At 42.5% G+C, this 13365-nt stretch overlaps 1 protein-coding gene across 7 annotated transcripts in view; it reads right to left on the bottom strand.

Moving 5' to 3' along the window:
• Positions 1-13365, bottom strand: part of LOC128879363 (cGMP-specific 3',5'-cyclic phosphodiesterase-like) — a 67555-nt gene that overhangs the window by 26745 nt on the left and 27445 nt on the right. For 4 of the 7 annotated variants that reach the window (XM_054128463.1, XM_054128488.1, XM_054128455.1 and 1 more), the window contains exon 2: positions 12697-13221. The exons of 2 other annotated variants lie outside the window; for them this stretch is intronic. In XM_054128463.1, the coding sequence (XP_053984438.1) occupies positions 12697-12906 (210 nt within the window). In that variant the 5' untranslated portion in view covers positions 12907-13221. The remainder of the gene's footprint in view (positions 1-12696; positions 13222-13365) is intronic. One more of the 7 variants, XM_054128448.1, reaches the window with a different exon arrangement.

The following is a 13365-nucleotide window of genomic DNA, read 5'->3' as shown; positions in this document are numbered from 1 at the left end:
CGCCGCGAATAGTTCCATGTGTTCACACTTTTTACTTTGCCAGCTGCTACGAACGCAATATTTGCCTTCGGCAGCTTTACGAGTTCTTTAACGATTCCATATGAAACTAACTTCCCGCCTAACTTTTCCAATAAATTTCAATTTCCGTGTTCTCATTTGCTCCCTGCTTCATCTTAGCCCGTTTCATCCGACGAACATTTCGCCTGGGTGCTATGAAATCACCTCGGGGACCTATCACCTGATCCGCCGAGGGGAACTCTTCCTCTATCTGAAAATTCTTCTCAAGAACTACCAACAATTTTCCTCAACCGAGATCGGAACACAATGTTAAACGAATTATATTCGAATCGAAGCGATGAAAATATTAAAGATCTAGGGAACAACAACCCAATGATTTTAATGCCTCTCTAGAAGTCGACTATAGTTCGCGTAGTATCTCGAAATCGACTCTGTGTTTTACAGAGGCCCAAGGGACAATGTAACGATCAATCAATGAGATAAACCGAATGTAGTCGGATGCGATGCACACGTGCATTCAACCGCGACAATGGATAACATTAATCGATCGACATCATCCCTAGGCGAAAACTTCGATCCTGGCCTGATTCGCGCAGTAGAAACTGTCGTGTTTCCGTAAGGTAGGTCAGAATGTCGAGCATAAAGATAAACACTAATATAAACAGCAACAATGGAACTCGTGGCATCATAATAGAGCAGTCGATCGAACAAAATTAACGACATTTGTGGCATTGTTGTACAATTTTTAATTTTTTTTTTTTTTCTTTTTCAAACCAACGCTAGTGATCGATTTAATAAACGAACCTCGTACACGAATATGAACCAATAAAAGAATGATGCGAGGGCGATATTACCGTGAAACGAGTACGCGATGACCATCGAAATAAAATTGAATTCGTTACGCCAAAAGGGTACTTAAATTTCGTCGAGTTATAACTACGCGCGCACCTGCGTCATATCGCGAATTAAATTTCCCCGGAATCGGTTCGCGTTTCACCGAATTTTTCACCGAAAATGTCCCGTGGCTGACATTAAAGGGCGTTTCGACGCAAATACCGCATAATTCCGCGTTACAACGAGAAAAAGCATCCGGAATTTTCCATACGATCGTCGTTTCCCATCGCAAATTTCAATTTCTGTCCACTTTTTCTCGCTGAATTCGAGTGCAATTTCGCGCAATGATATCGAACGATGGCCGAGCCCAGCACACACGTTAGTTACGCTTGATAACTGCAACGCTCGGTGCTCCAATTTCGAAATTATTCAGAAAGGAAACGAAGGAACGCGAAACCCATCGTTGCTTCACGCTTTACTGGCGAATCTGATATCCCAGGGACGACACGCGCCAGTATACTTGGTGGTAACCAGAAAAACTTCAACGATATCGAACACGGAAAATCAACGCTAGACGAGTCTTTTGATTCAAGACCTGGACGATTTAAGAAAGATTGAATCAAGACGATTAACTGAGAGCTAATGGAATTCTTGGCATGGAATAGTCGCTAACCATTTCGAGCGAATCATCAATTTCGCGCTAGGCGGACCGCGAGGTTGATTGATTAATTCCAGGAGAAATAAAGCTTCGTTAATTAGCGATACGTTTTCCGTTGGCGGCGATGAACGGGTCAGCGCACCCCGAATATTTCTCTGCCATACTTGTCCTATTTCATTTCTCGATCACACACAAACACACTATTTTCGCGAATTCTCGCACATTACTAGCGTGTTTATGCGAGTCGAGTCGCAGGTGCGTTCCGCGACTAGGATTCGTCTGGAGGCGCAGATGTGGATACCTCTATTTATTGTTTATGGAGTAGAGGAGCGTTAACATCAATTTGCGCAGCTGCCAGTGCAGTGCTCGATGGATGTTCGCGTGAAACTGTCGAGTATCGACCCTGGAAACGTGTGAAATACGATGGAAAATGCTGTCGGAGTCCCAAACGTACCTCTGTCGAAATAAAAACTGGAAAATACTATTTAAATAACCTTCGAGGATATTTTTTAACGACAACTTGTAATACTCGGTGTATGAGAATCATAAACGAAACGCATATCAGCGGGGATTAAGCAGTTCGAAAATACTTTTGCCATTTTGAGGGTCGTAAAATGTTGGTTCGCGAGCCAGAGCGCAGCTGAAAGTAAATTACCACTAAAGTATGTAATTTGCGGTCGTATTGGATCGTTTGGAAAGCGTGAAACAACGGATAACATAAATATCGTTTAGCTATTTTTGCCCCTGTATCACACCGATGGAAAACTCAACCCCAGGCTGAATTTGATCAAACTTTGCGCGTTGTGAAGATTATTTCTTTAGTTATGCACGTTGTAAATCGTTCAAAGTCGAACAATCTTTAAAGTATACAGGAGTCTTTGGGACCGTTGATTCCAAATTTGAAGTCGTAATTGAACAATTCAGAATGACAGATCCGATATGGCGGCATAAAATGCGAAAAGTGATTAGATTTGGGTGAAACTTGGCAAAACTCGATGGAATTTAGTCTCACGAGTAATGAAAAGTTTCACATTCTTTAAAAAGTATTTTACAAGATCTCTATGGACCCAAAGTTAAACTAAATCACTTTTCACGCCGCACCATGCTGCCAACTGTGTAAACATAATTTCCATTCGTCATCCATTTATTCGAATAAAATGTTGCCCGTCTCTGCCCCTAACTATATGCCGTGTTTACATGAGAAACATGTGCGCGACGCATCCGAGGACCAGACACGCGGACGGCGGGACGTGAACTTTTCGCTGGTGTATTTTCGTCGCCAAGAGAATTTGCGTACACTGACACGTTCCTTTGGAATTCTTTTGGGAGATAGAGAGATTTCTTTACCGTTTGTTGCTTCGTTTACGTTGCGATTATCGCGTTACCCAACTTATAAACGACTACTTACGGGATCTACTTTTTATTCTCTTTCTACCTGAATCAGCCGAAGCGACGCCGCGTTGTAACTAAGCGGAATTTATCGAAATGTTTACATGGCCACGTTGTAAATCATCTTCGTGCACGAATATGAACAAAATATGAGCTCGACGAAATTCAAAAGTGAAGGTGACGTACATAATTGATTATTATATTATAATTCTTTGGTATTCGTTTGTAATGTATTTATATGAATTTTAATACGGATTTAAATAGTAATTAATTTAAAAATAAACGAGTCAAAGGGAACGATCCATCGCGGATTGAAACAAGAGAAAATCGAGGTTCGTATTTTTAACGGGCACGGGAATACAAATTTGATGCTACTGTGTTTTTTGAACAACTCCGAAAATAGCACAACGACTCAAACCCTCCTCGATCTTGCACGCGAAATAATCGAACGAATTAATAAACATGCGTCTCCAAAAATTTCTCCGAGTTTCAAGCTTTGATAATGGTAAACAATGACAATTAAGAAATGCTGTTTAGGACTTCGAAGATGAAAAAGCTTGAGAATCCCTGGTGGGACTTTAACTTTCCTAATAAGTATAAGAATCGTAAATAGGTCCTTTTTCATAGGATTCTGCAATTCGAGCGCGAAGGAACTTGTCTCATTCTTCGTTTGAAATTCTCGGTAAAGGAGCGGGCACTATCATTCTCCGATTGTTCCACGAGAATCTTCACGGCTGAAGAAAGACAACGAGAAAAAGTTTTCACGAAGACACGCAAAAGTGAGTGGAGCAGTTATGCAAATTCCTCGACTATGAATATGTTCGGTACCGGTCGTGCTTGGCAAAAAAAAAAAAAAAAAAAAAAACTCCCTAACTTCCAAAGTTTTGGACAAGGTGGCTTCGATGAGAAGTAGAAAACAGTTTTGAGGGAACCTGGTAAGAAGTGACAGACTGTAAATTATGCATTTCTCGAGAGTTTAACGTTTGATCGTTCTAAAATTGTAAGAAACAAGATCTATCGATTTAATCAAAAATCGGAGAATACTTTATCAAACACGTATCGACGATTCGTATTTGGCTTTGTAATTTTTAAGAATATTATCAATTACTGAATTGTTATATTGTCTCTTATTCGAATAATACGTTGTCCACTTTCGTTCATTAACTATTCAAACGAGCGAATACTGCGAATGTTTCGGAGCGGACCACGCGTGTTTATTTTCTTTTTTTCGCGAGGCGTGGCCTGGCATTCGAGCGTGAATCGCTCAGGAGACATTCCTCGAAATTGTTTTCGTCAGATTCGCGTGACGACGTCTCAATTCACTTTTTTTTGTACGCGAAGCGAAGAGAACGGGAGATATTGCCTCGATATTTAATGAAAATATTATAATATTTATATTATATTCGTACTATGTATTCGTACTATGTATTCGTACTATGAAATATTATAATTTAGCGATAGAATCGAGGTTACGTCTAACAAACTTCCCTGACACCGAGGATGGCTAGAAAAGCATCGGCGAAAATTGCAATAAGACGTTCGAACCGAGCAAATTTTCAAGACTAAACAAACAGAAACGTTCTGTTCTTGCGTCTGGCAGCGACGCTAGACTTAGCTATTTAGTTGGATCGCTCTGTCGCCTTGATTCACTGTTGCGCTCTGTTCAGTTTCGTTGCAGCTGTCGTTCGTGGCCGCGTTACTTACTCGCCTGTTGGCATTAGGCGCGTACAAGTACGCTACCATCGGTGTCGATCCGTCGACAAATTAATGCAACGTGTCCACGACACATAGATCAGGTTTTGGTATCGACTGCTCCAGTTAAATAGTATTTAGTAGAATAGTATTCAATCGAATCTCATGAATAATTTATAAACTTGTTCTTTTACAAGATACAACTCTTTCGTCGAGTACGATTCGACCTTCAACGTGAATATTAAAATTGTTTCCCATTACCAAACGAATAACATATAGAAAAGAAAACACATGAAACTGTTTGATCGAAAACGTTCTCAACCGATTCCCACTTCAAACGCAGACGACCGTCGTCGATGTTGTCTATGAATGCAGCTGGTTGGGTTAGACGTTTCATGGTTATTTGAGCGCCTAATTGCATAACGGGTGCCGTGCGACAGGTCGACGAAACGTAAATCCCAGCGCGACGCAACTGTCGTCGTAGCGAATGATTTAATTGCGCGATCGGCCCGGATGATGTTACGCATATTGTCAGCCAGTTATTAGCGTCGATCACTCAACGTTACACGAATTTCATGCAAATCGCTGGGATTACTCGACGCATCGACGGTCACGCGCCTCGCTTTGGCGACACACGATTGTCCGCGGTCGTTTGGGACCGAATGTAATCCGTGATTACGATCATCGAGTGTTCGTTAATCGTCGTTAATCGTCGAGATTTACTCGTACTTTGGTTGTTTTCTTGGCCCACCTTGTATAGAAGTCGATCGAATGAAAACGTTGGTCACATAGAGAGCGCTTCGTTGGCCGTCCAACCGTATGGGACAATAAAACGGGAGAATGTAACAAGAAATACAGGTCAATGGATGTAGAAACGTGATTGCTTTAAAGGTTCATTCGCCTGTTGGTGACGTTGTTTCTGTCGTTAAATAAGCACGGGCACGTCAACAATCTACGCTTCGAGACCGCGCGCGACACATTGTTGTTAACCCTCGAATGAATGCCAATTCGTCCAAGACGATTCCAGGAACAAACTTGACCCAGAATTGTTTTCAGGCTAGTATGTAAATACGCAAGGAAAAGATATACATCAAATTACGAATGAAAACGTACAAATACACAATTCGTTTCTTAATTAATTCGAAAATAACTAGCGACTCGTTGACTACTAACGCGAACTCGAAGCTACTTGTTGAAGGGCGAAGTTACCTCTATGAAAAAATACTAAATATATATAAAATTACTCCAATACTCGAAAGAACCCAGCAAACTACTAAGAAAATTGCCTAAAATTGCTAATCCCCCAAGAAAGAACGTCGTAAAAAGCAAAGGGTTATAATGTTTGAATCAACTTTCTCCAAGTCGCGCAACCTTTATGCAATAAATTTAAGATTCATGACGCGTCTCGACGACGGTTATGGCATCCGACGCTTCCGAATATTTTCGTCGGGCTCGGTTGAACCCTGACCGAGGGAGGGGTAAGGGTTCCACGAATCGGGTCAGAACGAAGAAAGTTCCGACAAATTCTCAACTTCACGGATTCGAGACTTGTTGACTCGTACTATTTAAAGAATAAGTGGAACGATGCATCGAGTCGCTTCTACGCTTTCCAACAGTTCGCCATTCGTGCTCTATATAAATTCCGTGACTTTTATACGCTCCGTATGCTTTGTGTACCGTTCTCGCCTGTTTAGAAGTGCAACGAAGCGACCGACTCGTTGGAATAAATTCAGCCACTTTATTGCACACGACTGGTAAAAATATCGAACGATCAAATTACCCGACCGAAATTCGGGGATTGGTTTGGCGACTGGTTATTCGGAGGGATGGAATGCACGTGTTACCGGGAGTCGGGTGAACTGAGGGGTTAGGTCGCTGAAGATTTCATTTGTCGAATTACAAAGCTCCAAGGGGACTAGTTTAACTTTACAATTTTCGGTCAAAGCGATTACGATTGCAACCGGAGGTTTGTGTTATCCTGTAATATCTATTAAACGAATACAATCGTCTCCCACCGAGACAAAATCTGGAATCTCCAAAGAATTCGAAAGATGGAACGCAAAGTCACGAACGGAAATCGTCTGAAAATTCTACAGAAGAAAAAGCTTCCTCGAATCAGAATTCCAACTGTGGCGCGCGGTTTGTAGGTCCACTGGAGCACAAATTGAGCCATCCAGAAATCGACAGATTCCTTCTCCCTAATGAGGAGAAAACCAGGAGCGGAGAGGCGTCCTTTTTAACGAGTGGGAGCCCAAATTGGAGAATTCGACGATCTACTTCAGGATCCTCCACGACTAGAGAATTGGCACGTCAGGTTGAATGGAAATTGGGTTCTAGTGATCATCGAACAACCGGTAGGTTACGTGTACGGGCCGAATCCAAAGCTGTGTCTTCGAGCACGCGTCAAACAATTCTTGTCTACGCTCTGTTAACGTTATCTTTGATTTTGGTATATAGCTCAGACACGCTTATTTGCGAGCAGATAATGGAAAAAAGGATCTCCAACCGATCGATCGGCGATATGTTAACCCTCTGTTGCTTAATGTGCCCGATTGGACACGCGATAAAAACGATCCCCCTCGAGTTAATCCAGGAAACTCTACAGGGTTTGCGCATCATGTGCCCACGTGTAATGTTTGTTAATTCATGCATTGTTTTAATAATTGGGAAATAGTTCCCTGGTCGAAAGGTACAAGAAAAATTGAAGCAACAGAGGGTAAAAGGTTTCGTTGCTCCGACCTCAATCGAGAGGAACTCGTATTTGCCTGCGCAACGACGTCGTCGATTGAGATGGAATTCGAGCACGGCGCACGCACCGTGGCTCGTTTATTTTATAGCCGGCGCACGTTTCATAGATCCAATAAGAGATTGACCCGATTTTTGCTGCTCGGTCGCGGTCACTTTCCGACTGGTCACTAGGAAAACTTTTCGTGGAAGATAAACTGTCCTTCCACTACCATCGGACGAAAGATTTAATGGAGATCGGCTGGATAAGTTTGGTCAAACAACAGAAAAAAAAACTGGCACCGAATATTCTGGAACATTTTCAAGGGGCACCGATATAAAAAATTGGAGAGTTTGATTAGTAGACGAACCACTGAATTTTTAACGAGTCGGAGGCGGGGTTAAAGAAGGCGAGTATTCGACTTTACCTATTCGAGCAAAAAAAATTTCTCTGGATCGTCCCCGGCGAAAGGACGAGGCACCGAGGGAAACGAGAGATTCAACCCCTCTTTGGAAAAGGTTAAGTATCGACTCGAGGCGAAAGAGAGTCGTTACGTAAAGGATGCGAGCACGCTAGACTTTTCGATTATAACTGAAAAATGAACACGTCCCGCCACTGACGCGTAATTATGATGAAAAATCGTGTCGTTCGGGAAGCGAGTTTGCCCTCGTTAATGTCGGGTCCGTGTGATATGGAAACGAGATACGTATAGAGATGCGAAACGCGGAGCAGGGGTGATTACTTTTAAAAATTCAAACGTTTAGCTCTACTTGCATCGCTACCGTGGATCTGGTCTCGTTTATTCATTTACGCGGGACAAATCGTGCGAAGATTAGGCCAATTGGACAGCTTACGACTGTTTTCTTTTTTTTTTTTAAATTCAGGTTGTTTGACTGGTAGAATGCTTCAATGCTAAAATGGTTCATCGCGATAGTGCCTCGATCCTAAGATACCTTAATACTGAAACGCTTGTGCCAATGATTCTTTGCTAAAATGTTTTAATACCACAGTGTGTCGATCCTAAAATACCTCGATCCTAAAATGCTCGTGTCAATTCTTTGTTGCTAAAATGGTTTGGTACTAAAATGATCGATTTTAACCTACGTCAATGCTAAAATGTCTCAATCCTAAAACGGCACATTTACTTTTCTGGTTCCTTGAAAACGGCTTATTCGGAGCTGTATTGCGCTCGAACTCACCGATTATACCCGCCGGTTATACCCACTCACTCGTCCAAGTAGAACAAAGTTCCTTTCCATCTCTTTTTCGTCCACCAGCGGGATCGTGAAATTCCATTCCGATTTCCAGTCATCTTGAAAACTGGAATGAAGCTTTCCGCGACCGCTTGTCCTCCTTTTCCCCCCTAGCCTCTTATCAGTCGTGGATGTCTTTGCCCAAACAGAATCACCAAACGGTACACAGCACTTTCATTACTTTTTGCCCCTGTTCCGTTTGCAATCATACGCCACCGACGCAGCAGCGTCTATTTATTCGCGCGGGAGATACCATTTCCGCAAATTAAAATTCGTCAGTCGAACAAATGGAAAACTCGAAACTTGATTTTTCAATCTTTTAACGTGCCCATCGCGCCAATATTGCCCGTGGGAAAATATTCAATTCCGCGATGTTCGATTTTCGAGAGTCAGTTCGACAAATTACAAAAGCGTAAATTCAACAGACGAAGCGATCCAATAAGACCGCTGTCCATCAACTCGACGCAAGTGTTTAAAAAGGTCACGTTTCGAAGCGTTTCGTCGATGCATTTCGGGAATCGAGCATTTCAGCATTAAAATCTTTACGAATCGAAGCATTTTAGGTTCAGGCACCTTGCCAGACGAGTAATTTAGCCCTGAGGCATCTCAGAATTGATGTTGACACTGGTGCACGTCACCGGAGAAAATTCCTTGTAATTATTTTTATTTTCTCCCGTTCGAATGCGTCTTCGTTTCGCGGTTCGGTTTCCAAGGTGAAGATTTATTACAGAGTCGAATCGAACCTTAGGAGGCGATCGCGACGACCACGATGGGTTCCCAACGACCCTAATTCCAATATAAACGACGACTTCCCTATTATACCGAGCAGATGTTCCTCCGAATAGTATCTCCTCTACTCCCCGTAATGTGATCAATTAAAATTGCGTCTCGAAAACACATTGCGAAATTCTCGCTTCGATCGATCGCCTCGATTTGTTGCCAACAATAGAAGCATGTTTTGTTAATGGGACGCGGGTGTATTTTGTTATTAAACGAAAACATCGAAAGCATTCCATCTTTCCTTTAAAGAAACGTTGAAAACACGTTTGGATTCAACGAATTGTTCATCGTCGGACCACTGATAATCGTTACATTTGTGTTCGCTTAATACCGCAAGCGAATTATCGTTCCAGTTACGGGGTGATCTAACAGAGGTGGATCTAAAACTGGAAATACAATTTTGAATAGACTTTAGCTATTTAATATTTCCGAACACGAAAAGTTGAGAATAAAATTTAAATAAGTAATCGTGAGATATTTTTCTATATTTTAATATCTATCGATTGGAACAATTAAAACTTCATATCTCCGACATAATTAAATTTGAGAGTATAATATTATCACAAAGAGTACATTTATTTGGACATTACTCCAGCAAAGTATGAATACCGTTATGTTTTTATTATGGTTGTTCGAATCCAAGACGACCTTTCGCTAGTGACTCGGCTGTAACATTTGTAGTTGTTTACCGTCGACAACAGCACGAAATCCATTATAATAAATAGATAATAAAAACATAACGGTATTCATACTTTGCTGGAGTAATGTCCAAATAAATGTACTCTTTGTGATACATACAGTATCATTCAGTGTTCGTTTTTTTATCCCTTTAGTTCTTAAGAGATTAAAATTCCACGATAATTCTTAAACCATCGGAAAATCAGATAGACAATCGTCCACTCGAAGGTGTCATGTGGCCAAACGATCGTCCATCTCGATAAGCAGATGTGTTACGTTAATTCCGTTATATTTGTTACATACTCGGATGGCTGTGCGACGGGAAGAAGGCATTATTTTCGAGCGCAGGTCAGGCACAGAGAGCGTCTGCGATAACCGTATTATCGTCCCGTCTCATAAACTTGTTTAGCGTAGTTTACGAGCACGCGAGTCTTAACTGCCGTGTACGATGCAATCCACGAAATAACGATCAGGCTGTTTCGTGATACGTTCGTATCGCCAATTATCGTAACTCCCAAGAAAATGGGATTTCTGGGTGTACGATACTCGTCGTCGACGAGTTATTCCGTGGTCGGAGCAGACTTTCATTTATTAACGGGCAACCACGATGAAACGTAATTTAAATTCACCATTTATCGTTCAATTATTGATTTCATTCGCTTTCTGTTTTCGAGACGAAACGTCGCGCGAGTTAACTGTAAATGTTACGATGTTTATAATGTTTTTTAAAAATTCACGCAGTCAAAGGATTAGTCGATCCATTTTATGGACGACGCGCACTCTGTGTTCGCTCGGAGCGAATGCACATAACAAAGTAGAAGACATCGGAAAGTAAAATGAGAATCTTGTTGACTGGGACTCGAGGCACGAAGACGTTGGTACTCGGCGAAGTGTGTATTTTGCTGGAATCCTGGACAGCGGAAGTAAATACCGAGATACAATGTACCGATACATTACAGTAACAGTTTCTTGCGTCAACACTAAGTTGCAATGCAATTTAAAGGCCAAACCGTCCTAATGGATTTCGTGCTATTGTCGACGGTAAACAACTACAAATGTTACAGCCGAGTGACTAGCGAAAGGTCGTCTTGGATTCGAACAACCATAATAGAAACATAACGGTATTCATACTTTGCTGGAGTAATGCCCAAATAAATGTACTCTTTCACAGGCTTAGGAGACAGCATTTCATAGATTAGAATAGTCTCGATCAGACTTCGAGTAGCATACAGGAGGACGTTCCTGCATTCTAGCATAATTGATTCCATGATTGGTCGACGGAATCAAGAGAAGGATGATCACACGACATCGCGATAATCGTCTTGTAATATAGCGGGTGTTCGCGTGGCACCTCGAGGCTTGCGTCACGGGCTCGTAGCCCACCTAGAGACGAGTTTACGTCGAGTGTGTAAATCGAGCCTTTCCTTTCTTTCCATTCGCACCTTGTCCCCGTGCCTACGTACCGAAGTTTACACCCCAGCGAGTCTAGGTCAGGAACAACGATGACGACAGCTACCAACGTTTGACCTTAAGACTAATTTTAAATTTCTCGCCGAGAGGGTGAGAACTCGCGATGCAAAACGACCACGGACGAGCCACTCGACGAAATAACAAACATTATCGCTGCTCATCGAGGATTCGGCGATGAACGAGGCGCGAGGAAGAGCGCGCGATCAAATTGCCGGTTTGAAGTTTGGAGAGAAGTATCGTGCACGGAAATGATCCATTACCTACGCACTTAGGTACGTACCATTGGTATTTAACAAGAAGCGAATTAATTAAATATCAAAGTAAATGATAAATGGCACTCAGCTCGAGACGTTTAAGTTAATGAATGAATTCTCTGACGCGAATATCGGATACTCGATTTTTCCTTTGGCGGATGAACAGTAGTTAACCAATCACGATTTCCACCATCGAACGACCTGCCGATTTCGTTTGTGAACTTCATTCGAATAACGTAGCGTGACAGCGATATGGTCAGCTGAGCGCGTGGGTGGGTTACCCGAAACGGGCCACACCGCCGCAGTTAACAGCTCGTTATATGCGTCAACTACAAAACGCCCATCCTAGAAATAATCTCGTTTCGTGGAGCCTCGGGAAATTTCCGCGTTATAAAAGACTGTCCAAGACAGAATTCTTGATCGATTCTAGTAATTAAAAGTTGGCGTGAAAAAAAATATATATATATATATCCTAGAGTTATTACGAGAATCAAATGGAAATCATATTGAGATGATTTACATACACCGGCGACACGTAAATATATACAGTCAACGTACACATTTACATTTGCTTATCGCTGCACAGCTTATTCCACGCGGAGGAGGTAATGAATCTAGGAGGTAATGAATCTAGGAGGCAATATTATTTTCAACAAACTTTTAATTACTCGCGTCTGATTAAGACCTCTGGCTCCTATGAGGGAGGAGGAGGGACTGTGACCTCAGAGTTACGTAATCCGGCAAAGGGTTAACACTAGAACCAAGGTTTCATTGGAGCGATGGAGCAAATGACTAGTCTTAAAGACACCTTATTCGGTTGAATAGAAAAATATTTTACTGCTAAATTGAATAGATATAGATATATATATATCTAAGAAGAATTGTATATTAAATGTATCGTTAAAGAGTACGTCTGTACGAGTACGACGAGGATAAAATTCTCACCTCCTGGGTCTGAACGGCCTCTTTGACGTGTTCGGCGATCTCAGCCGCCTTCAGGCCAGTTTCTATGGGCGCGACCTGGGAAAGTCGTCGCGCCTGGGCGTCCGTGGCTAGCTCCTGGTAGCAGGATTCCCCGGAGTCCCGTCTGCTGCCGGCGATGCACATGGCTCTGCGAAAGAGTCCTGCGACGACTGCGCAAAGACCGCACTGCATGCTAGTTGCACTGCCACGACTGGACAGGGAACCCCCGCCATTGGTCCTTCGTCGGGTCCGAGTCCCGCGAGAGCCACCGTCACGTGTTTGGGACGCCAGTTTTCTTAATTTTCCCACTGTCCTCGCACTCTCTTCTTCCACCCACTATCCCGTACTCCTGTACTCGACACGAAACCACCTCTTCACCGAAACGTCACTCGACGACCCTCCACGTGTTCCATTTCCGTAGCTGGCTATCCCTGGATCACATCGAGAGGATCTTTGGGATGGATTCAGGTCTGGGTCTCTTGCTAATCACCGTGTATCGCGTGTCATCTATGCGAGCAAATCATAGTTGAGAAGAGACAGAGAGGAGGAAAAGTTTGATTTTTGAAACAGGAACGGAATAAATGTATTCGATTATATCGAGCGTTGCAGCTGGCTTCTTCGAGGGTGAAATGACGCATTGATTGCAGTCGA

This window comes from Hylaeus volcanicus, chromosome 1 (genome assembly GCF_026283585.1).
Source record: "Hylaeus volcanicus isolate JK05 chromosome 1, UHH_iyHylVolc1.0_haploid, whole genome shotgun sequence".
In the NCBI taxonomy this organism is placed as follows: Eukaryota; Metazoa; Arthropoda; class Insecta; order Hymenoptera; family Colletidae; genus Hylaeus; species Hylaeus volcanicus.
This window is presented reverse-complemented; position numbering and strand designations above follow the sequence as displayed.